Source organism: Tyto alba, unplaced genomic scaffold (assembly GCF_018691265.1).
Source record: "Tyto alba isolate M040663 unplaced genomic scaffold, T.alba_DEE_v4.0 Super-Scaffold_41, whole genome shotgun sequence".
Taxonomy (NCBI): Eukaryota; Metazoa; Chordata; class Aves; order Strigiformes; family Tytonidae; genus Tyto; species Tyto alba.
Genome location: NW_024881317.1, coordinates 10,611,146 through 10,636,138, shown reverse-complemented (window position 1 = coordinate 10,636,138; position 24,993 = coordinate 10,611,146). Strand labels below are relative to the sequence as shown.

Below are 24,993 nucleotides of genomic sequence, written 5' to 3'. Positions count from 1 at the left end.
GACAAATAGACCTTATATGTATGGTTTTGTTGTTCTGCAAACATTCTCTCTAACGGAACATTTTGTTGTAAGGTAGTAAATGTTCTCTGGTATTTCAGGAAGTAGTTCAGTAAAAGTGACAAGAAGATACCATGCTTAAGCTACTAACAGTTAAAAATATTTTGTAACTTTGTATGTGCAGTGAAAGGTGTTTATAGAACAATGTCCTGAAGACAGCTTCAGGAAATCTAAAGGGATGAGATATCAAATGTCAATTTGAGATGAGATGTGAATGTCAAATTGACAAGCTGTTAAAAATGGTTTCCCTGGAGGTAAAGCCACTGATATTTTCATCCTTCACTGAACGTTTACAAAGAATGTATTCTTTAAACAGTATTCAATACTGTATCAGTATAAGTTAATTAAAAGAAATTTGCCTCTGTAAATTCGGATCTTACTGCTCTTGGTTATGAAAAGATTAGTATACTTACATCTAGTGAATATCTTGCTAGTTTTTAGTATTGTCTTGCACTTTGCCTTAAGCACTTTACAATATAGTCTTTTCATACGTCAGATAAAAGGGAGAGGTGTAGGAGAAGACGATTTATTTTCTATGTTGTTAGAAGTTCTGAATGGCGTTGTGTCTATTTTGGATTTGATAATGTGTTTAAGTTGGATGAAGAAAACAGTTTGTGGGAATTTCCTAAGTATTGAATGAGTTTTGTGTGGATCTGTTATCCTTTGAGGAACATCCATTCTTGCAGTTAAGTTGTTACGATTTTGTGAAGACATGAGTGTTTGGACAGTTGCAGGACTTCCTCTTTTAATTTGAAAGGAAGGAGAATACTTTGAGGTACTGAATAAATAGCTTGTTTTTAATGCTAAGCTGCTCTCTTTTTCATTCTAATCTAAACCAGCCTATGAACTCAACTTTAAATATCAAAACTATACCTTTAGTTCGAGTATATGTATTTTGTTTTGAAGAGTTCTATTTTTACAATTTTGCTCATTTTATTTTATTGTGAAACAGACGTGAAAATATGGGTAGTGTTATTAGATGATTAGACTAGAGTAATTTTCTACTTTTCCTGTTAATTTATCCTTAGCAAATTGTCCATTCAAATAGGAAATAAACAGTAATTTCTATAAAATTAATGGAATACCATAGTTTTGTCCATCTGTTGTGAGAAAATTATGCAAATAACTTGCTTTTATGTTTCTTCAGTTTTTATGAAATGCAGTAGTGAAGGAACAGCCCCAGTTATTGTCTTTGTTTCCAAAATGTTTGCTGTTGATGCAAAGACATTACCACACAATAAGCCCAGGTAAGAAAATGTAACATGTAACTTTCTGATCCACATTAGATACTTTTAGGAAAACAAGTTATGTTACAAGCATGGATGAATTGGTTTAGACCTGAGAAAGTAATTCACAAATTCCTGAGATGCGATTAAAATCTTTTCAGCAAGTAAAGATTTTTCTGAGTGAGTTCAAGAGGTGATTTGTTTAATCATGCTAGTTTTAGAAGATTTAGCAAATTTGTTGTGGAGTGAAAACATTTGTTGGGGAATAGTACTTTTGTCTAAATATATCATCCTAGTGCATACATTGTATGCTGTTTTAGGATGTTTGTTTGAAAATATGCTTGAGTTATAATGCTTTCTTAGTTTTTCAGTAAGATTCTGTTGGTATGATCGTAACAGGTTGCATTAGTACCAAGGAACACTTCCTATCGAATCTGTCATTATAGCTAAGCAGTCATGCAGTCCATTGGAAGTGCAAAATAAAATGCATTAATAAAGGTAGTCTAAACCTTGACTAAATTTCTTAAGTGAACTGAAAGACATTAATGCACTTCAAAAGATTTCCTTCTGGGAGATTTGGAAGATTTTTTGTTACAGCTTTTTATTTTTTAACGACCATCTTATTTTCTTTGAGGGGTAGATCCGTTTTGACTTCATTTCCCTGACATACTTAACTGCTCTACTTTTAGCTGAAATCATGTGCTTTTTTACAGAAGAAATGTACTTTTCTGATGAGTTTAGAAGAATGGGGTTCACCTTAACCTTTCATCCCCCTAAGCCTCTGGAGCATTTTCAGTAGTCAACATTTATATTAGCTGGCTATTTTATGGTTTTCTGGGATTGTCACTGCACAGTGAAGTAGTATAGAAAATACTAATATTTCTATTAAATTAGACTGAGATTGTTACATCTTTGTGCGAAAAATTGTACTTTTGATGTAGTAATATTTGAAAGCTTTACTACTGTCCAAGGTTTTTCACACACTTCCTAGTTTTATTTCAGTTTCTTACCACACTTATCTAGAAATCTTCCACCAAAAATCTCTTTCACTGTCTGAGTTCAGAGCAAAGCTGCATTGCACTTACGCATTGACCAGACACTAGATGGTGCAGTTTTGCTTTGAGTTCTGTCTTTAAATGTATCTGAAACGAGTTCTCCCTCAGATACTTGTGTGGCACAGCAGTGCCATTCCTGCTTTGTCTGCTTTCCTGGATATATACTCTAGTTATCAGAGAAGACTACAGTGATGCCATCACTTTCTGACCAGTTTATCACTGATAGTTCTTTTATTTGTGGGGAGGATCGACATTCTTTGATGTGATGAGGATGTAGCATAGAGGCAAAGGTGGCTTTTATGTACACCAGACACAGAAAGTCTTGGACCTATTTTCAAGATTTTTGTCAAAATTTAAAAAAAAGAAAAGCTAGCTACTATAAGTTTTGGTTCTTTTTTTCATTCTGTGTCACTTACTTATGAGCACTCTGCTTCGTGGATAAGCTTTTCTTCCATGTCTCCTCCAATATTTGTTTTATATTTTTCATTGTTTTTTTTTTTTTTTTCTATTCTACTTAGTCATCCCACTTCAGGAAGGGAGTTGTTTTATGTGTGTGGCTATATGCCATGTGTTAAACTTATTCTTTTAAAAGATAGAAAAGCTTCACTAAATGGACAAAATAATATTTTGAAGAAATTTGCCATGTATTGCATTTAATAATATGTATATGACCAACTCTGGGGGTTTTTTTGGGTTGTTTTTTTTTTTTTTGGAAAATGATGCATGCAGTACAGAAGTTTATGCATTGTGACTTGTTGGTTGTATTTTCTCTTTAGATAAAAAATGTGCTGCTTTCAAATTTGTTGGATGTCAGAACACAAATGTGATTGCATTTTTGCACTCTGATACATATTGTGTAACAAATCTGTAATTCTGATCATCAATCTGCTTTGAAAAACCTCAAGATGTTTATTGTGTTGAGTGGAGGATTGCAGTTGACTGATAGTCTAAGTAATGCAGAGCTGATCCAAAAATACAAACAAAATTTAGACAAAACTGGCTCTCAGCAATAATGCTGCAGGAGAGTAAGGACTGTCCTGGAATTCTTTCTGAGATACGAGGCATAATAGTGATGACTGTAGACAATATGTCCTTTCTCCCTGTTAATTCAGTAAATTGAATACTGTAGCACCTTGCTCCATAGTTTGTGTGAAAAGTATTTCTTGCTGGCCTTAATATTAAATATTTCAATTAGTTACTAATTGGCTAGTATCAAAATGAAATTTCATGACTGTTTTTCTTTGAGATAAACAGTCATTAGCAGCACCATGTAATTTTGTTGATTAGGTAGTATTAACAATTTTGTTTTGACGTGACAGTTGGATTACATTTTTTGAATAATAATAATAAAGATAAACGTGTATTTCTCAATATTTTAATTGTTAATTTTCTACAGATAAACAGTTCTTGAAGAAATCAGAAAAGAGGGTTAGTTTTAAAGAGGAAGGAAAGCTATCTCTGAAACAAATTATAAGTTTTAAAAATACATGATTTTTTAAATGTGGTTCCTAAGCACATGTTTTGAATTATATTGGCCACTGTGTGCTATTTACAGTTACACAGTGAAGATTGTGCTTGACAGAATTGAGTGATGGTTGTGTGGAGTGTGAGACATCCAATATTTAAACCAGCATTCCATAAGGATGCTCCATAAGAATATCTGACCATAGGGAGAAACAAATAATATGTCCACTATGTTAACATTGGTTTCATGTTTGTCTATTTAAGAACATTAATACATATTACCATTTATATGTTAATTTTGAGGACCCTTGACTGTGTTCTTGTGTATTCTGATATTTAACTGCTAGACCTGTTTACTATGTTATCTGCATCCTTTGGGGAGGGTGGGAGAGGGAGTATTCTTAAGCGTGTTAAAGCATATAAAAAAATCTGAGATTTGTCTCTAGATTTTTTTTAATTGGCCAGACTTACACTCTTCTACGTCCAGAGGGGAAAAAAGTAGGTCCGTGTTACTGTCTTTTTCTTTCCTTTTGTAAAGTAGTATTGGGTAACATTACCTTTTTGTATATTTCTTAGAAGCTGCAAACTGACTTTGCAGTGTTTATATTTTGCCTTATTTCTGCCTTCTGCTTGTAATACTTTTTAAGCATAGGTTGGGAAAAGGAAGAAGCTTTTCTAAGTCCAGGGTGTACAGTAAATGATAACAAAGGTTGGGTTTTTAATTAAAACAGCCTCCTTTGAGACTGCTGTTGGCAACTAGTATCTTCTAGAAGGTGACTAAAAAGTAATAGATCCTATACTGAAACTGCTATGTTTTTGCTTTTACTGTTTAAATAACAAAGTTTGTCAGCTGTTACAACACTAGAATACGTGGGAAAATAATTTGTGGTCAGGTTGCAACATGTTGGCACCTTATGTTTATCTTTCTTTGGAGGGATGTGGAATTTGACTTTTAGATGATGCCAGTATGCCCCTGAGTTTTTATCAGGTTTTCTAAAGAAAACAGAATTGTGCAAATACGTTTTGTCTTCCAGTTTCTTCTATGTGAACTTCTGAAATTATTTGCTAATTACAACCAAATCAGACAAAGGTGTAAATTTTCTAAAAACTGGTGGATGGGCAGAGCAGACAAACAAATTAGGACCAGTGATAAGAGAGCATAGTGTGATCTCCTTCACTTCACATCTTAAAATATTGAAAACCAAAACCAGTAGGAAATAGGACCATACTGGCTTCTTTTGGAGCTGTTTGCCATGGTTATTTGATGATGCCTACCGTTATTTATTCTTAAGTATTGTTGTGTGCAGAATTAGGTGTTCATCTGGCATATACTGTTTCTTTCTCTCCTTGCTACTAGTGTTTTACATTGAACTGCAGTCTAAAACAGAATGGTTGAGTGTAGGTGTATAAATAATAGCAGAGCTTGGCATTTAGGTACAGAGCACAAATGTCCCAGTTTGCTCTTTCTGAGGTTCAGAATTCTGTCTTTATCTAACTCAATGTAAAAGAGAAATACTTAGTAATTAGTTATGATTGCTTTCAAGTAGTTTTAGCTGTTGCTATGTGTATTTAATATAAAATACTGAGAAAATGTAAATTGGTTATCAAACATTTGTTATGATGAAATCTTCTAACTTTGTAGAGCTTTATGTATAAATGTCACAGTGATGTGATACAATGTCAGCTATAAAAGGCAAAGCATTTATGTTACTTCAAGTCCATCTTTCTTGCAATCCTACTGAATAGTGTAAATAGAGTACACTAAAGAAATTCCTTTTCCACTTTTCAATGGTAATAAATAAAAGTCTATTGATCAAATAACCTGATGTACTAAAATTATATTTCATGGCCGCACTAGGTCACATAAAACCTATAGTATCCTTAACATTTTCCTCCAGATAATATGAAAGGTACTTCTTTCTCCTCAGTCAGATTGAAATCAGGATTTCTTTTTTTTTCTTAGGTGTCACCATGACATAGGCACTTTCCCATACAATTCTGCATGAAATTATGATGATAATTGTTTATTTGTTTTGTGGTGCAGCTTGTTTGCATATCTTAAACCAACAGATTGTAGTGTACTTCATCTATTTCCTTTCTAATGTTTCCTAAAAACTATATTGGAAAAAAGGTATAGCCTGTGATATTTGCCCAGCCTTCAGCTAAAAAGACACTATATTGTCTTGATTAAGAGAAGAGAACATTTATAAAGCTCCAAGCTCCATAGGAAATTACTTCTTGCAAGTAAATGAATTATGTTTAAAGTTGATGTGACTTCAGTGTGATCTGAACCCATCATCTTCTGTTTGCATTAATAGTTTGCTCTAAATTGTAGTTAGTGCATTAGAAATTAATATGGCATGAGTCATCTGAACAGCCTGTCAGATTTACAGGTTAACATCTGAAGATGACACCCAGTTATATAATTAATAAGGTAATATATGCTTTTCAAAAATTAAAAGCCCTACTTGTGGTTATTGTGAAATAAATTTCATTGTAACAGTAGACATTTGAATCCAGTTAAGACCTTTGGAACTGAACCAATAGAGGAATATGTAGTAATGGATGAAACATGAATCTTTGGGTATAACTTAGTTTGTCTAATTGTAAGCTTAAGAAAGAAAAGCTTGTAACATTCTGGAAGAGTTTTGCTTCAAGTTTTTTCTTTCCTTATTGCACATTTAGTATGTGAGATAAATCAGAGGTCAGTGTATCAATTGGAGTGTTTTTTGAGCCAGTGTATGACAGCTTGATATTGATATGTGAGCTTCCTTACCTATCTGAGAATGAATGATAATTGCTATATAGTATAATACAAAGCAGTTATTGAGTATTCCCTTTTGCAGAAGCCCTGTAAGATTGCTGTATGAAAGTTTATGTAAATTCTGATACGGATAATTTTCAGTTGTTCATTCTGTGTATGCATGTTTATTCCTGCTGTGAGTGGCCTAGTGCTTTCAGTTGCAATAGAAAGATAGGAAATAATCTTAGTAGTGGTACATTAGTGTGTAAATGGAAATAGTTCCATAGACATTAAGTAGTTCAATCCAGAAATTAATGAATTTCAGAAAGATTAGGAAGATCACTGGACATACTCTGTGCTGAGTTGTAGCAAACAAGCTGGACTTGAGAGCACTGTTCTTAGGGTTGCTGTTGTCAGAATTCTTTGAGCACCAGATAGTGAGCAGCAGTCAGCGATTTGACTGGAACTTAATTCTGAAGAGCTGTGTCATGAAGACTAATCCAGAAGATTAAAAATTATTTGGATTTAAAGATATTAACAGAAATTACCCCCTTAGCTTTATGAAGTCAAGCACGTGTCCATGAGCTCATGGAATTTAAATGGATAAAAACTGTATGGAGAGAAAGTATTCTCAGCTGCTTCAAAAACATTGTTCATGGCACTGGAGATGCATCACAGACACTTGTTGATGGCAGTATCAATCTTCTGGAAATCAGTTGATGTTCTGACTATGGTGTTTCCTTTGAAAAGTGGTCTGAAGGTTAAAAGGTTAAAAAAAAATAAAAATCAGAGACCAATTTATGTTTGGGGTTTTTGTTTTGATTATTCACTATGAATTTTTGATATGTGTTGGAATGAAGTCTCTCTTTGATAACATGCAAGGGTAGAAAAGTTGTCATATGCAGAGGATTAATTGCACGAAGAAGTTTAGTTGTCATTCAGTTTGAACTATGTGAGTTACTCTGGGGGAATGTGGCAATAAAGAAGTTGGCAGTAGCTTGCTTACATTACCTGAAATATGATGCAATTAAGCAACAATCTACTGAATGTTAATAGTATGTATATTATACTTTTTTCCACATTACTATTTCCATAGCACTTGTTTACTACACGGTTGAGGTTAGGATGAGTTAGTGATAATGTGGTTACCCATCTATGTCAGCTCTATTACTTGTGCATTGTTTACTTGTATGATGTCTGGATGCTCTAGCATCTCTCTGGATGTGTCTTTTTTTCTGCTCCAGAATTTTCATTAACTGTTTTTTGTGTGACTATGTGGTCCCATTTTTTTTTTCTGCCAGTATTATAAGGCTGTAGATCCTTTCTTATGGAGTGAAAAAAGAGGAGGAAATAAATATGATAGGGAAGAGCAGGAGAGAATCTTTCTTTTGATTTGGGCAGCATTTGTTCAAAATTCATTTCTCTTCTGATTGGTTTTGCCAACTGGAGAAATTGAATAAATCAGGGTAAAATTTAAAACTAGTTCTGTTGCAGATCCAGTGCCTTATGTGCATTAATCTTGTTCTGTGTTCTGCTTGAGTGTTACAATTCTATATAAGGATTTATTTGACAACATTATCTTCTTGTGGTTTGTAATGATACCACCGGGAGTGACTAATTTTATAGAAATTGATGCTGACAGAAACCAGCATGAAAGTTTAGGTTGTACCTACTAACTAAAGTCCCACCCACACTCAATCTGTTTCCTATCAAATTGAGAATATAATTAACTGTATTTATGTATTGTGGCTTACACCAGTGCATTCAGAATTTTAAGGTACCTTTAACATTTGTGATTATGGCCATCTGACACCTAAATATACTGATACTTTAAAAAATACCATGTAAAGGGAAAAAAAAAGCAAGCAAACTTTTTTCTTTTACTGTCAGGATTATTGACACAAATTAAAATTATTTTTGGACAATAAAATGTGTTGGAGTGCATACATATGTCCTCCTGTTTACACTATGCCATCATACATAGACTGCATTTATGACACCCTTGTCTGTCTCATCTGTACTTTCCCTATCAATCTCTTTCCTCTGGGAATTTTTCAGACATTCCAAACCCTTAAATAGCTTTGAACAGCTGCCTTCAGGAAAAAAAAAAATCATCATCATAGAAAAGTTTTCTTCCCCACCATCTGCTTTGCATTTTGTATTGTTGAGCCTCACTCGCTTTTGCAATAAAACAAACAAACCAAACAGGAATACCACACTATCCAAAATTTCACAGATACGTATTCTTAATTCTGTCACAATGATTGTTAAAGGTATAATTTTTAAAAGAAAAAATAAAAATAAAGTTGCTGGGAAGGTTGTAGTGGCAATTTTATCTTGCATTTGCCTTTTCTATGACATGTAATGTGTCTGTCCCAGATTCTGAGTTCTGAAAGTCTGTGCTTAAAATGACAATATATTATCCTGGGGTCCTCTCTTAGGTAATTTTTAGAGTTATTTTTAATTTATGTATAGTTTTCTTAATCTTCTGAGTTGAACATTTGGATTCAAGGTAAGCATGATAACTGTTCAAAGTGATTTCCTCAAGTACTACGAAGAATTTTGATAAAATGAAGGGTCTCAGTAGGAATTTTTAAAATTAAGTCTCTTGCAGAATGTGTTCTATGCAGAAAAGCATCCCTATTATGATATTAAAAAAACCTTACTGGTAGTGAGTTGGTCTCAGCCATGTAATCTGTTCAGGGCTTTCCTCTCTTCATTAATCCAGTTAAGGGCACAGTAAGTGTCCAGTGTCTCTACTGGCTACAGCTTTGACCCTTAAGATGTCTTGTTTCCCTGTTTGGGAGTCTGGAATAGTTGATATGGGGATGTGATTCAATCTTTTTTTTTTTTTTTTTTTTTTTTTTTTGGTGGAGACTATATTTATATTTTGTTCTCTAAGGAAAAATTACTACTGAAGTGCTTTCCACTGTTTTCTTCCTCTTATCATTTATTACCACTACTGCCGTTCGGGAAATCTTGACCTGTTTTTGTTAAGTGTGGAAACTAAAGAGAGGAAGTGACTTGTCCAGGGCTACTAAACAAGCTAAGCCTACTAATAGGGCACTTAATTTTTACTGCTCTGTTCATCAGACTGTGTGCTTGATACAATTGACTGAAAGTATCCTAAACCATCTTAGTACTAAGAACTGTTGTTCTTGCTTCCATCATATGAGCAAATGCAGGTGTAAGGACACATCGTGTAGATGGGGCTTTGCTGTGGGAATACGCTCACCTTCCTGAGTTGAAGTCAAGATCTAAGATTTTGTGATTGGCTTGTCCAGTTGTGTTGTACAAATGCATGTTTTGTGATAGAATTCCGTTTCTTGTCTTTAGTTAGAATTCCATTAAGAATATTCATATAATATTAAAAAATGCTTTGGTTATAATTTTGGAAAAAAATATTTATTAATGCTGGAAAGCAATATATATTTCCATTGCTCCCAGTGGAGAAAAAAGAACAAAACAAACAAAAAAAGAAAGTATTCTAGGTCCATGAAAAAAATTGTATCTGCGTAACTTAATTATTTTTTTCCTGCTTTTAAGCCACAGTGATAAAGATTAATTTTTTGAATGTAGGTACCTGACAGTACATTACATGAGAAGGTGTCAATATTGAAATTACTAAACAGAATAGATAAGCTTAGATTAGAATATTGTGTGCTTAGTCTTAGATGTCATTCTAGCTCAGGATAACATATTGGATGTAGTGTAAAAAGCAATTTTGAGAATTAGCTTGAATCTTTTCTGAAAAAGTGAGAATTCACACATCAGTGGGAGACACTTGACTTACTTTAACAAAATAAACAGAAGTTTAACATGGTGGCCTCTTTCTAATCTTGGTAGAGGTAGAGTTTGCTGATCTTACCTGACTTTTGAAATATATAGTATTGTGGGGACAAAAGTTGTTCTGCATAAGTTTTTATTTATGCCAGATACAATATTCTAATTATTGTGATTTAATTTATTTTCAAATAAATGACATTTCCAAATACTAATGTTTTGAAATACAATGTAGGCCTTTAACTCAAGAAGAAATAGCTCATCGGCGTGAATGTGCGAAACAAAGGCATGCTGAAAAATGGGCAGCACATCAAGGAAAGGAGCTGTCAGAAAAGCCCCCACGTGAGAATTCATCTGAAGAACCTGGGAACACTGGTGATACGAAAGGTATTTAGTGCTTTGCTATGTATTTTTCTCAGAGGATGTTCAATAGTAGTGTCTAGATGTTGTCAAGGGTCTGTGTACCTTTCAGAATCATCCACATGCCGGTCCAAATAGTTTAATAAATGGAACTGAACGAAGAGTGAGGATGGGTTTGTAAGAAAGCTGATAGTTTATAGATGATGTAGTAGTGCCATGGATACCTGTTCATATAGCCTGAGAATGTGCTTGGTCTCAGTACTTTGACTCAGTGAAGATAGATAATGCTTGAAGGAGATGCTCTGCTGAAAAATTAAAAAATTTTCATTCTAAATAAAGGGTGCAGTGATTAACTTTGGCCCTTGTACATGGGATAGAAAGATTCAGGTTTGTTTAGCTTACTCATAGAACCTTCTTATGTACCTGTTACGAGCATGCTTTATACCAATATAACTTTAATTCCTTTAAGATTTTATGGGAGTAACTGTTTCATTAAAAACCAACCAAACAGCCTAATAGTAAATTGGTACAAAAGTAGCATGTGAGCAAAAGGACTGGATTATGAGTTACAAGGGGGGCATTGACACCTTCTAATGTGTCACCAGATGTGATAGGATAATATGTAATTAATTTTTTTGTTCTTCAGATGATGAGGCAGAAACTGCTTTTATACTTCATATATTTTTCTAACTTTGAATAGGTGATGAGCAACAGCTCACTGCTCAAGTAGAGAAAATGACCTCGAAGGCAATGAAGCAGGAAGCAGATAACAAGGAGTCTTTCATTGCTTTTGCTAGAGTGTTCAGTGGTGTGGTAAGAAGAGGACAAAAGATGTTTGTTTTAGGACCAAAATATGATCCCGCTGAGTCTTTGCATAAGGTAAGAGGTGTCAGTAAACTGTTACCGTAACTTGGAATTATTTTGAAACAGTAGTGATGTTTTATTTATTTTTTTTTGAGTGAGCAATGGGTAAAAAGTTAAGTTCCGAGTCAAAAATTCCAGAAAGTATCAAAGTAATTAAAGTAATTTAGGTAGTTGTGGTAATAGCTCATTGTGTTCATAAACTCATTATAAACCTTAACACTTCCAAAATAGTTTAAGTACAGTGTTGTATTAGCTAACAGTAAATCTAGTATGAGCATACTTTGATTCAAAGAAAACTTGTGAAGGAAAAACCAATGCTTTTGGGGGAATAGGAGGGTGCATAATAGTATTAAAGAAAATGGAGTTAAATGCTTTGAGATTGTGATCATAGAAGTTCATTACTTACGAATTTACTTGAAAATATATGTTTTATGAAACAATTAACAGTGAGCTCAGAGTAGTATGCACCTAAAAATTACCGAAGAATACATTGTCTTTTATTTTCTTGGTAACATTTGCTTGTTTGCCACAAGACTGGATTTTTGAAAGGGGAAAAAAGTATTTTCAAGTGTTTGAAAATGCTTTAGAATGTTTATCTTAGCTTTGGAATGCAAGGAGGTTTTGAGGTAGAAGCTTTTGAGGAAGAAGCTTTTATCAGTACTAAGTGATAAATATCCAACACTGGTTGTTTTACTCTGTGTAGCTCTCATCCCAGTGTTCTGCTACAAATGATCTGCCGTTAGTACCTCATATGACTTGCTGTACATTGGAGAATCTCTACTTGCTTATGGGAAGAGAACTTGAAGATCTTGAAGAAGTACCTGCAGGAAATGTTCTGGGTAAGATGTAACTATTATTTAATTTCCTAGAGCTTGAATCCTTATATCATCCAAAATACACTGAAATTGTTCTGATATGATTAATAAAAAGAAAACTTAAATTTAAGACTGTGAATATTTTTAGTTATGATATGTGTGCAAAAAATGAAGGCACTCTAATTAAACTGTGATTTCTATGAACTTTGTATTATGAAAAGGGAAAAGATGTATGAATAGGAGAAAACTAGGGATTACATTAGCCTGTTATCTTTAGGTTAGAGTATTGCCAGGTAAGCATTGCTGCTGGGAATTGCCAAAGGCAGCAAGGTCTCATATTTTATAAATTGCGAGAATTATCTATAATATTTTCCCAGCAGTGGAAATTTTGTAATGTAACTTCTTTAGTTATGTGGATAATTGTAGTTTTATTTATGGGTCTGCTTGAACTATGGTGCTAAAAACTATTTCTTTGATGACAATGGCAAATTTTGCACTTTCTCCATGGATAAGGTTCTAAGTGGTAAGTCATCCTAATCATTGAGTTACGCTCTTTTGTGCCAGATTTTGAGCTGCTTTGCTCTAGAGTATGAATAAAATTCTTTGCTGGTTTTGTCCTTCATTTGACTTTTTGTAAAATCAAGAGTAGTGTTTGGAATTTAGAAAGTGTAAGCTTTAAAAATTATTTGGTGGTTTGTTTTTTCATTTTGTCAATGAAAAGGCATGAACTACAGCAAAATACAAGATTTATATATCTGTAGTAAATGAAAAATTGGTGTACTCTGTCAGGGTTGGATTTTGTTAATCTAGGCAGTTAACCATGCCAGGTGCTTTTAGCATGGACCTGGTGTTCAGAACATAAGCAGCTGGCGATTTAGTTTTAATTGGAAGCTTAATATTTTAAAGTTCTGAATTATACCTTACGCTAGACTGAGGCCCAAGTTGACCATTTCCAGTATCAGAATGTATTAAATGTTTACTTCAAAAAATTATTCAGAATTTGGAAAAAATAAAAAAAATCACCCCAAAACACTCTGCAGTAAAAGTGAAAGGATATCGTCTTTGTGTTTGTCAAATAACAGATACTCCTGGAGCTGCCTCCTGCAGAGAAATATATATTATGAGCATTATATTATGTCTTTAGTGTTAAGAGTTGGACCAAATTTCAAGAAACATTTTCGTAACCAATTAATTCTACCAAAAAGTTGTGTGTAGTCTCTACCGCTGAAAGCTATTCTTCAGTGGGGTCTAGCTTTTCTGTAAAGAAAAGCATGTTAGTTCAGTAATATGCGAGTTCTAAATGGTGACGCAAGATTTGTCGTATTTAGAAGAATTCATTAGAATTTTAAGATCAGAAATGTCAGAGATCTTAGCCAGATTATGTTTGGTATTTCATCTCTTTTTACCAGATCACTGTATAGTCTCGTCATATATTGACAAAACAGGTTTTCATTTTTACCTAGAACATACAAGCTCAAGTAATATTGTATGGGGTTTTTTTCATCTGATGTAATTTTAAAGAATTTTTTAAACTAAAAGCCCAAAATACCTTCATGTTCATTTGTTTCTTTAATTTTCCTGTGAAGCAGCAACGTTAATTTACATAAATTCAATAAACGCCTTTACTGATTTGGTGACAGTCTGCCACACTCAGGAAAAATGCAATATATTCATATGAAAGGAATCTGTAACGATGGTGATGCAAAACTTTTATTATTCCAGTTAGTAACAATGCTGTCTGTTTCAAAGGCCATTTATCTTCCAGCTTTAAAGCATATAGCAGTGATTTCTCTCCAGCCATATAAGGAAATTTCTTGTAGATTATCTAGTAAATTAAGGAAGCTTTTCTGAAAGTTCTGTAGTTTTACTCCATATAATTAAAATATTGCCATAAGAAATACACAGTTAATCAGGACTGCCTATTTCTACTTTAAAACTCACGGTATAGGGCTTTTTCAGATTTTTTTTCTTCAGGGTTTGGGGATTTTTTTGCTATTACTTATAGGTTGTTTCTTACAAGGAAGAATCTGCTTGGTGCTGGTGAGCAGCCTTTTTATTCTTTATACTGGCTTATGCAAAGGTTTAATGATCAAAGACATGATTGATACATAGGTTGTTTTGCTGGAGATTAAAAGATACATCCCGTGTTCCTTGTGTTCAATTAATATTTTGTTAAAATACTAATCTTCTTTTAATTGCTGAAATTCTGAGGAACTTGTAGCAAAATAGGAGGGAAAGGTAATGAAGCATACTGTATATATACTACAAGGCTGTCACATAAACAGAATTCAAGGACATCCAGCTGAAAAGCAATACTATGTCCCTGTCTAATATGCATAGCCTTTCTGGCAAGCTTCAGAAAGTTATTTTCTGGTGGCATTCTGAGTTCTTGGAAGTTAGGGGAAACAAACTGCTTTGCATTCGTTAATTTGTATTGCAAGTTTGCAGCTCAAATGTTTTGTCAAAAGTATTTGTCAGAAAGCTTTAAGCAGTATGTCATTTTCAAGTAATATGGCAAACACAAAATACTGCCTTCTTCCACATAGCTGTTTATGATTCAGAATTTTTCTTCTTTACAATCTCTGTGACTACTGTACATTTTTTGTAGTCCTTGAGTAGGAGGTAAAATATGATTTAAAACACATGGAAAAAGTTCATGGGGACCAAGGATAATAAAGTCGTTGTAATAAATGTATTAAAAATTATTTGTCAGAATATTCTATGGAAATATTAAAGTTCTTGTCTCTGACAAAAACACCTGGTTTGTAGAATTTTTAATTTAGAAGCACTATTGATTTCTCCACTCTGAGAACTAAAAAGGAGTATGTGAACAAAATGCCTTCTGAGGAGAAAGTACTGTCTCATTTTTCACTTTTTTTTCCCATGCTCTTCTGTTAGAGCTCCTCTGCCAGCAGACAGGAAATTGTACTGGGTAGCTGGTACTACTAGGTTCTACTTTGTACTGTGAATGAACAGAGACCTTTCAGGAGGAGAGTCTAGTTACTGGAGCCACAGATAAGGTTGTACTAGATTAGTTATGCGCCCTCCAAATCACACCAGTGTTTAGTCAAAACTCCTAAATGAAAAACATGGTAGTCATTGGAATAGACCATGAAAAGTATCTTGAGGTTTAGTCTGGAAAAATGTTGAAGTACTGATCCAAAAATAAATCATGTATCTCGATGTACTGTTTCAGGAATGGCTTATTTTTCTGGATTGTGTCACAGGCCTTTTTCATGGTCTGCAGTTGCTGAATTTGAATCTGTGGTCATCAGGTCTGAGAGTCCTGGGAGTGAGAGCCTTGTCTTGCAAATGGTTGACCTATTTGTCCTTCTCTGTATCTCTCTGTCTTAAGGGTTATATAAACTGTACCAGCTTCTCTTGTCTTGCATTTGGGCTGATGCCTTATTATCTTAACAGAAAGTGTTACCTGTTCTATAAATTCTAACTAGGTATATCAAAATCATGCTTAAATTCCAAATATGGAAGTACTCTGTGCTTGCAGACGTCAAATTACAATTATTTATGTCACCTAAAATTAGCTGAGATCCTTGGATTCCAAGACATCTCTGGCATGTTTTATGCTCACCTTTTGAAAACTGCCTGAATATCCGTTGGAAAGAAAGTGTTGTATCGTTGGCCTTGGACACAAGTCTATGTGTTGTTTTGACAATATTGTTCTGTGTCTTTAAGAAGAGCAATGGTACTTGAATGTGAAATTCCAAAGACTACTTACTTGACTGCTGTAACATTGCATGTTCTTAGTGACACTGTAATTAATACTGACCTGTGTTTGCATAATCTAGTGCTGTGTAAATAGCAAACTACCGTAATTGCCCCACTCTCTTTAAAGGTTTCTCCTTTGTTGCTGTGACAAACATATCAGAGAAGGGAGCTTGACAGAGGCAGTTGTCTGGCTACCCAGATGTGTTTAGCTTTAGCTTATTGAGAAGTTCAGGTTCTTGCTGGAACACCCCCCCATGTTGTGACTGGAGGTTCCTGCTGCCCTGCAGACCTCTTCTCCACATGGGTTCTGTGTGACAGGAAGGGAATCCCTGGCTGTAGCGTGAAAGCCATTACCTCCAGTTTAGTTACCAGAGCTGCTCTTACTAGTGCTTAGTTTCTCTTACAAAAAGGAGAACTATAAATGGTCCAGTCATGAAACATTAATTGATTTGATTTGGGTGTTATATGTCAGTTCTTCTCTTTGTCAAGTAGTGTTAGGTGTTGTTTAACAAGCTGTAGAGACTGATAATGCAGGTACACAAATGGAAAAAATTGACTCTTACAAATAATTTTTATTTTCAAATTTTTTTTTTCTTAATGTGGGGAAGCAGTATTTATTAGGTCATTTAATGATTGAAAACATGTTGCTTCTTTACCAGGAGAGAAAACAGTAACTTAAGTTGAAACGGTGTTAAAAGTTCCACAAAGGAGATTATTACAGGCAAGTTTGAAATTACTTTGATTATATTTCTGTGTTAAGAATATTGTCTAAATCAAGACTACCTCTATCACAGCAGTAAGTGTATTGAAGCATTTAATAAGTCTGTATTCTGGGGAATGCAAGAGGAAGTGGGGACACTTGATTTGCTTGTTCTCATGCAAGAATATCTATTTGTGGTTGAAGACAATAAAAAGAACTTATGGGTGATCCCCAAAATGACAAATGAAAAATTAGAAGCCAGTATGTGACGAAAAAGTAATTTGGGCTCATAAGTAAAGACAGAGCAAGTGTGTGCCCTCAAGATGCACATAATAGCTTCCTTTCTTCCCCTCAATTTTTGTTATTTTTTTTCTGATTTTTCTTATTGCTGCCCTATAATTTAAGGCAAAATGCCTTTTTTTCTTCTATGCAGAAAAGAGGCGGGGTTTAGTAAGAAAAACAGTTGTTGGAGATAGTGTAAAAATATATTTTAAGTAGGCAAAAAGTAGTAGTGTTTTTTTGTGATGATATCATGCACAGATGAAAGGCCTAGGATTCCCATACCACGTATTGATTCTTATTTCTAAGTAATTTATGCGCACACTGATGTAAAAACAAAGGAACATGTTTCTGAAAACACTGGTTTAGGTACTTGTATTAAGTACAAGCGTGTTCAGGTAGCTGTGTAAGTGAATAATGTTGTGGGGGTTTTTTAAACTTGGCTGAATAAATACTTGAAGGATCATCAAGTGATACATTTTTGTTAATTAGAATAAAATTTATCTCAAGGCGTGTTGTGCATGCACACTTACGCTTGTGCATACGCATAAGTTCAGAATAATGTGCATATTAAAATTGACATGTATATTGCTTTTTATCTACAAGTACCACAACAATAGTCTTGTGTTTGCTAGCATACAAAAATCAGATTTTTCTTAGAGCTGCCTATATGACTATTTAAGTGCTTTTTGTGTTTTGTTGAATACTGGTAAAAGCAAAGCTTTTCCTTTACCACTGTGTTTGTAGTGCTTTAGTGTAATGCTCATAGGAGGCTAGATGATTTCCTGAATGTTTTCAGATGCAGTTTGCTATGTGAATATCAAGTGTTCTACCAAATTAAGAGCATTTGTTTATTTAACTTAACAAATTACGTTGTTAAAAGCAGAAATCTGGATACCACTCGTGTTGCCAGCTCACTATGAATTAACTTGCTACATGACAGACTGCTGTACCTTGGTTTTTCCACTTCTAAAATGTTTGTTTTCCTATACAATGTTCTTTCACACTTTAATTATTTATAAAGTACTTATAGGATTCTTGACATGTAAACAAGATGACATGGGAAATGTAGGTTATGATGGATTCATACTTCTGGATCTTTTTGTACCTTTCTGAAGATAGGTGCCATACAGCTGCAGTTAGCATGAAGAGCTGGTATGAAGTAGTATAGTTAACCTCATTACAAGGTGTCTAACAAGCATTTTATTCCTTTAGGACTTCATCGAACAATTTAGGAGCTTTTAATAAGCAGCCTCTGTTAAGAGCAAAGAGCAGCTGCAAGCAGCGATGCCATTTTAAAGGCCCAGAATGGCTTTCTAGGACTGATGCCAACTAGCAAGCACTACCACCTTCTGTAAAAGCCCTAGGAACAGTCCTGCTGTTGCACCAGCCTTTTATTTCTGTGCAAACATTTGGTGGGCTAATTTCACTCTCAGAATTAGTAATGTGATTATTTAAAAAAAAAAAAAAAAATAGCCAGCTTGAAGTGATTCCAGCTGCATGAGCTGTCTTGTCTCAGCACATTCTGATCAGTGAACACAGGAGGGCAGCCTTTCCCAAGGATGTTACTGAAATTAACTGACAGTAGTGAATGAAACAAAGAAAACTTGAACCTTTGTCTCCACTTTTGGAATACTTACAGTTTTTATCACTAACTGCCATTTTATAACCCCAATAAAATAACCTTGTATTTTTAACTGGTTTGTAGTAATCCAGCATTATTCAGGAAAAGGTATATAATTAAATGTATATTGCTACCGAATGATGTTTTGTCTCTGTGAACTGTTGAGTTTACCTGACATCATTATATTAGTCTATATTAATTCCCTACCCAATTAATGTTTTATAAATCCTAAGCTGTTGAAAAAAATCAAATATGTTCAAGTTGTTTCTTTGAGCTAAAAACAATAGTTCATCTGTTGTTTGGCCTCTTTCAGTGCTGGAAACTGAAACCATTTTCTTAACTCTATTTTTGCTGTAGTGAACTTAGTCCCTTTGCAGTTACTGCTCTTCGCTGTGTGTGATTCCAACATGCAGGCTGGGTAATTTGTGTTGCTTATTGGTCAATGTAACATGGTGCGTAGCTAATGAACTATTATCAAATGAAATTAGAAGTTTATTTTGCTGGTCATTTGCTAAGTTTCTTTTAGCCTGTTTGTCTTAAATTTCTGTTGGTTTATCTGTGATTCCATTTCAGGGGATTTGACTTGACAAACTATGTTGCAAAAGAAATAAGTGATTCATTACCTTGTTTTCAAATCAATATCAACATATCACTGGAGAGGAAAAAATATGACATGTATTAGGTCAGAGACATAACACTGACATGTCTTCATTGACTTTGAATTGTTAGTAGTTTCCTTATAAAGCCTTTTTAGATTGGGTGTTTTTTAAATTTATATTGAAGAATTTAAATTGCTTTTGAGTAGCTATATTTTTTCTGGTTTACTGACTGTAGCTTCTTAAGACTATAAAAGGAAATCATAAGTGTTGTAATTCTTTCTGAAGAAAACCACTTCTACATTCTCTAGTGCTTCTGGAATGTTCTGTGCTCTAATTTTCAAGAGTTTATTATGAGATCTTAAAAATGTGTTTAGTCTTGCTGCTGGAATACAAGTAGTTTTTTATCATATTTAAAAATTGAGTTGCATAAGATTATTTAAACTAAGGTCATAATACATTCATCTAGCTAAAAATGCCTTTAAGTTTGCTCATTTGACCAATGTTGGATTCTAATGTCAAAAAATTCAAATAATTAAGTCTTTGAGGAAAGGAGAGAATGCAATGAAACATTCTGTATCAGTTTTAAAGCAACTTTTAGTTATAATCTGTAAAATCTGAGCTTTCATGTAAACAAAAATTAGATTTCTAACTAACCTTCCAAATGTGAGGCAAGCACTCTTGATTCTTTGGGGTTTGTATGCAGGCAGATACTTGCTGATGCTTGAGGCTTCCCACATAGTACTAGAAAGAAAACTGCCCAGACTTGTCAGTGTTCGTTGTTGCTACGTATATGCCTGTGGGCAACAGTGGGACTAACAAGAATCAAGACAATTTCATACCATTGCTTCCTGAAAAAACACACAGCACAGCAGCAGGCACATGATACTTAATAAAAAAGATCTAGAAATAGACTGGAAAGAGCGTTTGAGGTGCAAGTAGTCATCTCTGTTTATCACCTCTGTGTTTGCTTCAGAAATAAGTGATTTTTGTCTTTGAAACTTCAAATTTATTAGATGTCTATTATCACACTAATATACACTGATGAGAATTCAGGGCCAGTGTTAAAGGAGACTGACTCGTTTTCCTCCTGTAAGGGTGGAGAATCATCTTATGTAGGTAGTCATTGCCTCTGGGCAGATGTTACTTAGCCTTTCAATAGCTAACTGTGGATTTAGGTCCCAGATACTGGCTGGCTTATCTTAAAAATTTTGAGGTCTTCTGTGTGAGTACTTGGTTGGCTATGACTTTTCAAGTCTCTTTAACATGAGAGGGTAGGGATTTTCCCCAATATTTCAGAGTTACTTTCTTTAGTCAGCATCAATGTATTATTTTTAGCCTCTCCCTCAATGAAACAGAATATGCCCATGTATAAATAAAGGCAGAACAGTTATCTACAGAAATAGGCATATTTATTACTTGGCTAATGAACCTCTTATTTTTTCCAATACTGAGAGAATAAAAGTGTTAAAGTAGTTGGTATCACTGGTGTAAAATAGTAATAGAGGTCTTAAGTTGGAGTTTGGAGATAATTGGCTGAGCTCATAACCATAATGTTGCGTTTGGGATTTTTTTCCAGCATACTGAGATACATCACTGATGATTGTGAGAAATTACCTCATATTTTCATTTGAAGAGCCTGAAAACTATACCCTCCCTCAATCTGCTTATAAAAATTACTTGGAGCATGCTTTTGTCTTTGATGCTTTGTGTTGTTTTTTTTTAAACCAGTCTTCTTAAAGCTGGAATGTTATTATTGTTTAGTAGGTGGCAGTTTATAGTATAGCTGCGTGTTCTCTCTAATGGGAACTATCTAACTTGCTTTGATGGTTTGAAAATCTCTAGAGACTTGAGTATCCATTACTAAATGAGGATCTACGACAGATGAACCAAGGTGACTTCAGTTTTATAGTCAAAGTTGTTAGAATTCTGTTTCTAAGAATATCTTGCCTGTTAGTGCCATTATGAAGTACTGTACAACAGAGTGGAAAACACCAGTTCAGGGGTGAACTTGGACACTAGGGCACTAGAGTAAATGCCTGAGAGATTCAGGAAGCATGCCTAATTTCAAGCATTATTGTTTACGGTTCAGTTTTCAGCAGAGGTGTAAATTACCTGATTTAACAAGGCTCTGTATTTAGACTATATAACGGAACCTTTTATCTCCCTGTACAAAATGGTATTAGGCTTGTTTTCCTACTTCTGAATTAAACATGCTGGAGAATTCCCTTTGCAAGAGTAGTTTGCTGTAGAACTCAAACTTTCAAAAAGCTGTTCTAAAGGAACATTTCCTTTGTTTAATGTTGTGGGTTTTCTAAAGTTCAAACTGAGAACATGCAGTGTCATTTCAGGAATAGGTACAAAATAATTGATTTAAGCACAAATGTGTTTGAAAATATCTGCCTTATTACGTGTGAATTCATGTATAGCAATTCAGACGTAAAAAAGACACCATAAATCAAATCTGTTTAGAAATGGTTGCAAGTACCAATACAGAAAAGAAATTTTATTCTTGAAGGATTTTAAATTTTGCAGTGTTATTTATGAAAAATACATCTGTCATGCTGCTGTGGTGGTATACTTGAATCAGATAGTGACATTTCAAAAAAAAAAGTGTGTACTTTAATCAAACGGTGATTGCTTTAGCTGTCTGGTCAGATAAAGTTCAATTTCTATCAGATGAAGTTACCTTTGCAATGAAGCTGAAAAGCTTGTCAATTCAAGTGCTAAAAGGTAGCTGTAAAATGTAGATATTAGTCATAGTATCAAGTCGTAGTATACTTTGTGGCAGATAACAAAATGAAAATTAACTGGAATGCTGTCTCATAGGTATAATTTAGGCTAGACTTTTACTTAAGTGTGGAACTGTAAAGACATTAAAGGGTGTAAAAACTTACATTAAATCATTAAATTATCCATTTAGATAATCTTCCTTTTCTGTATCTTTGAGATAGATTTTATGTGTGTGTGCATCTCTGTTCCTAATATAGCTTCTCTCTTTCCAGGCCTCATATACAGTGCTGCTTCTTTACCCTTTTGCAGTCTTAATCAGGACTGCTTTTCCCAACACATCACTAAATAACAGAAACTACCTACCTAGATAATTATTAATGATAGAAAATATTTTAATTTCTGATGTTTATCAGTGCTGGAATATACTATGTGTAACTTGGGGGGGGGGGAAGAAGAAACCTGGATCTAGAAATTACAGTTTAGTTGTCTCAAAATGTTATCCTCTCTGTGCCCTGTAGGAGGCAATGAATGAGTGGTGGATAACAGCAGTTTCTTTAAGCAGTGTGAGTTTTGTTGGTTAAATCTAGTTTCTCGCTATGTTTGCTTAGTTTTTGCTTCTGAGTACTTTCTCTTAAATTTTACCTTTTTCACCTTTAGTACATCAGGAAGTTGTTCTCTGTATATGTGGTTTTCAGCAATAGAAAATTTCTAATTCTCTTGAATTTCTAATGTTCTCTGTTTCTGTATAATCTGTTTTCCAAGGTTATGTAAAAGTGAAACTCCTTTACATGGCTTTGATTGAATAAGGCTTTTCCCCATCTTTATACTTGAAACAAATATCCTGAGAACAAAACAGTTCTGAAGAAAAAAAAAAAGTGGTGTTTTTCTTCGTTTTTCATGGGGTTTCAGTTTCTCATGACATATAGCACAACTGTCTGATAAGGATTATATTTTAAGTTCAATATCAAATGATCTCAACATTCAGAGCATCTGAATTATGATGATGGTTCCTTGACAAATTAGGGTAGTTAGAGAACTGTCGTGTAATCTTTCACATGTTTCTTTACTAGAAATGGAAATAGGAACCAGGTAACTTGTTTTATCCTTGAACTGTTTTCTTATACCCATTTAATGTGAAGCCAGAAGGCACTGTTTTTCATACAGTACAAAAATGTGTAGCTGTTTCAATTTTGGGTAAAGGTCTCACATGGATTCACAACACTGTCAGTGTAGTGAAAACTCTGGATTATGGTTTTTAATGTGCATTTCTTCATGCAGAAAATCTACAAATGTTTTGACTCTAAATTAATCTCACGGAGTATTATGAAAGCCAGAAATTTGCAATCAGTGTGGTGCCTATTTATTAGCTCAACTCGGAAATAATGTACTGGCTTTAGAGGCAGTGTAGTGTTAACTAAAGCCACTGTCATGAAAATATCTTGTTTAGGTTCCCTTTTTTCTTTGGTACTTCCGTTGTCCTGAGAAAAGCGACTGTTTTATATGAGAGATTGGAAAATTCTCTCTAATATTTCTTTAACTTTCATGGCTACACTAATTACCTTCTGCACAGAGTAATAGTAATAGCCAGGCTGTAGAAATTAGGCTTGACCTCCCTCAGGTGTCTTTGGAGTGTTAACATGGCTCTGAAATCTACCCCTTTTCCCCTAAGCTTCCCACCCTGAATCTTCGTGTTAACCTCCTGTTTTCTCTTTGGATTCCACCCTTCTCTCTGATTTACCATTTATTACTCTACCTCAGCTTTTTATTTTGATTACCTTAGTTATCCCATGTCAATAAAGTAAGACTATTTGAGAATATTTTAGTTAACCACAACCTAAGCAAATGCAAAAGCTTTTCTCCTAACTGCCATTGTTTGCAATATAAACCACTAATCCATGAGGGCAATTTATTTGAATGTGTTTTAAATTCCTGCTGGAGCACTTCCTAATCTTAGCCAGGCCTCCTGTGTAATGGAGAGAAGAGCAGGATACACGCTTTCACACCCGCATGTGAATAAGTGTTTGTCTTATTGTGTAATAGACCTAGTGCCTGTAATATACAGCATTCTTGCAACAAATACCATCTGTGGTTGTGAAATGCCTCTACTTCTACATTTGAACTAGCCACAAAGGCATTTTATTACTTTGTATATTTCTCTTTTGCTTCCATTGTCTGTTGTTACCAACATTTCTTCAAGGAGTTCAGAAAAAGCAGGGAGGGGGTTGCAGTGAGGGCATGGGAGTCTGAGTGAGGAAGACCAGTTTGGAATCAATTCTGCACACAACCCCACTGAACACAAACATGGTTGCAGAGAATCAAAATCCTCCGAAACAAATGGGAAGGTTACAAAGTCAAAGGATTGTTAACAAAGGCTGTGTTTTTGTGAGTTTTTCTCTAATAATATTTTCCCGAAATTTTGATGTTGTTTCATGCTTCACATTAAATTGCAAAAGTGTTGTGAGGGTTGTTTGGCCTGTATCAGGGCGTGAGTCATGAAGTTGGCTGTGTCTGGCTTGTGATCTGTGGGGGGGAGTTAAGGCAGAGCTATATTTAGGAGTATCAACTGATGTCAAACTGTGGAGCACTTCTAAACAACGGTGTTAAAGGGGCAGCACTGGATAGTTTAGATTGTTTGTAGCGGTTTATCCTTTAGTAAATAATTGGTAAAGCTGATATTTACTAGAAATACTCTTCTGCAGAGGTTGCAAGACAAGCACTGAGTTTAAACTCCATTTGTATTTATTTAGGAATAGCTATTCTAATTTCATTGTTAAAACTGTATGAATTGAAACTAGCAAGCATAGATAAAGCTTCCTAGTTTCACCTTATATGTTTCAGAATCTGAATTTGTAAGAATTAGTTTTTTATAAAGAATTGTTTCATTCTAGTTATAGGCAGGTAAGAATGTTTGCGGGGCTGTTATCACTGAAGTTTTTATCTTAACATGCAGAACAGCTGCTAACTTGAC

The 24,993-nt window shown here is 34.3% G+C and overlaps 1 protein-coding gene across 3 annotated transcripts in view; it reads left to right on the top strand.

The window, feature by feature from the left end:
* Positions 1–24,993, top strand: part of EFL1 (elongation factor like GTPase 1) — an 81,006-nt gene that overhangs the window by 13,285 nt on the left and 42,728 nt on the right. For all 3 annotated transcript variants that reach the window (XM_042804151.1, XM_042804152.1, XM_009962435.3), the window contains exons 12-15: positions 1,205–1,304; positions 10,564–10,715; positions 11,389–11,567; positions 12,256–12,391. In XM_042804151.1, coding sequence (XP_042660085.1) covers positions 1,205–1,304; positions 10,564–10,715; positions 11,389–11,567; positions 12,256–12,391 — 567 coding nt within the window. The remainder of the gene's footprint in view (positions 1–1,204; positions 1,305–10,563; positions 10,716–11,388; positions 11,568–12,255; positions 12,392–24,993) is intronic.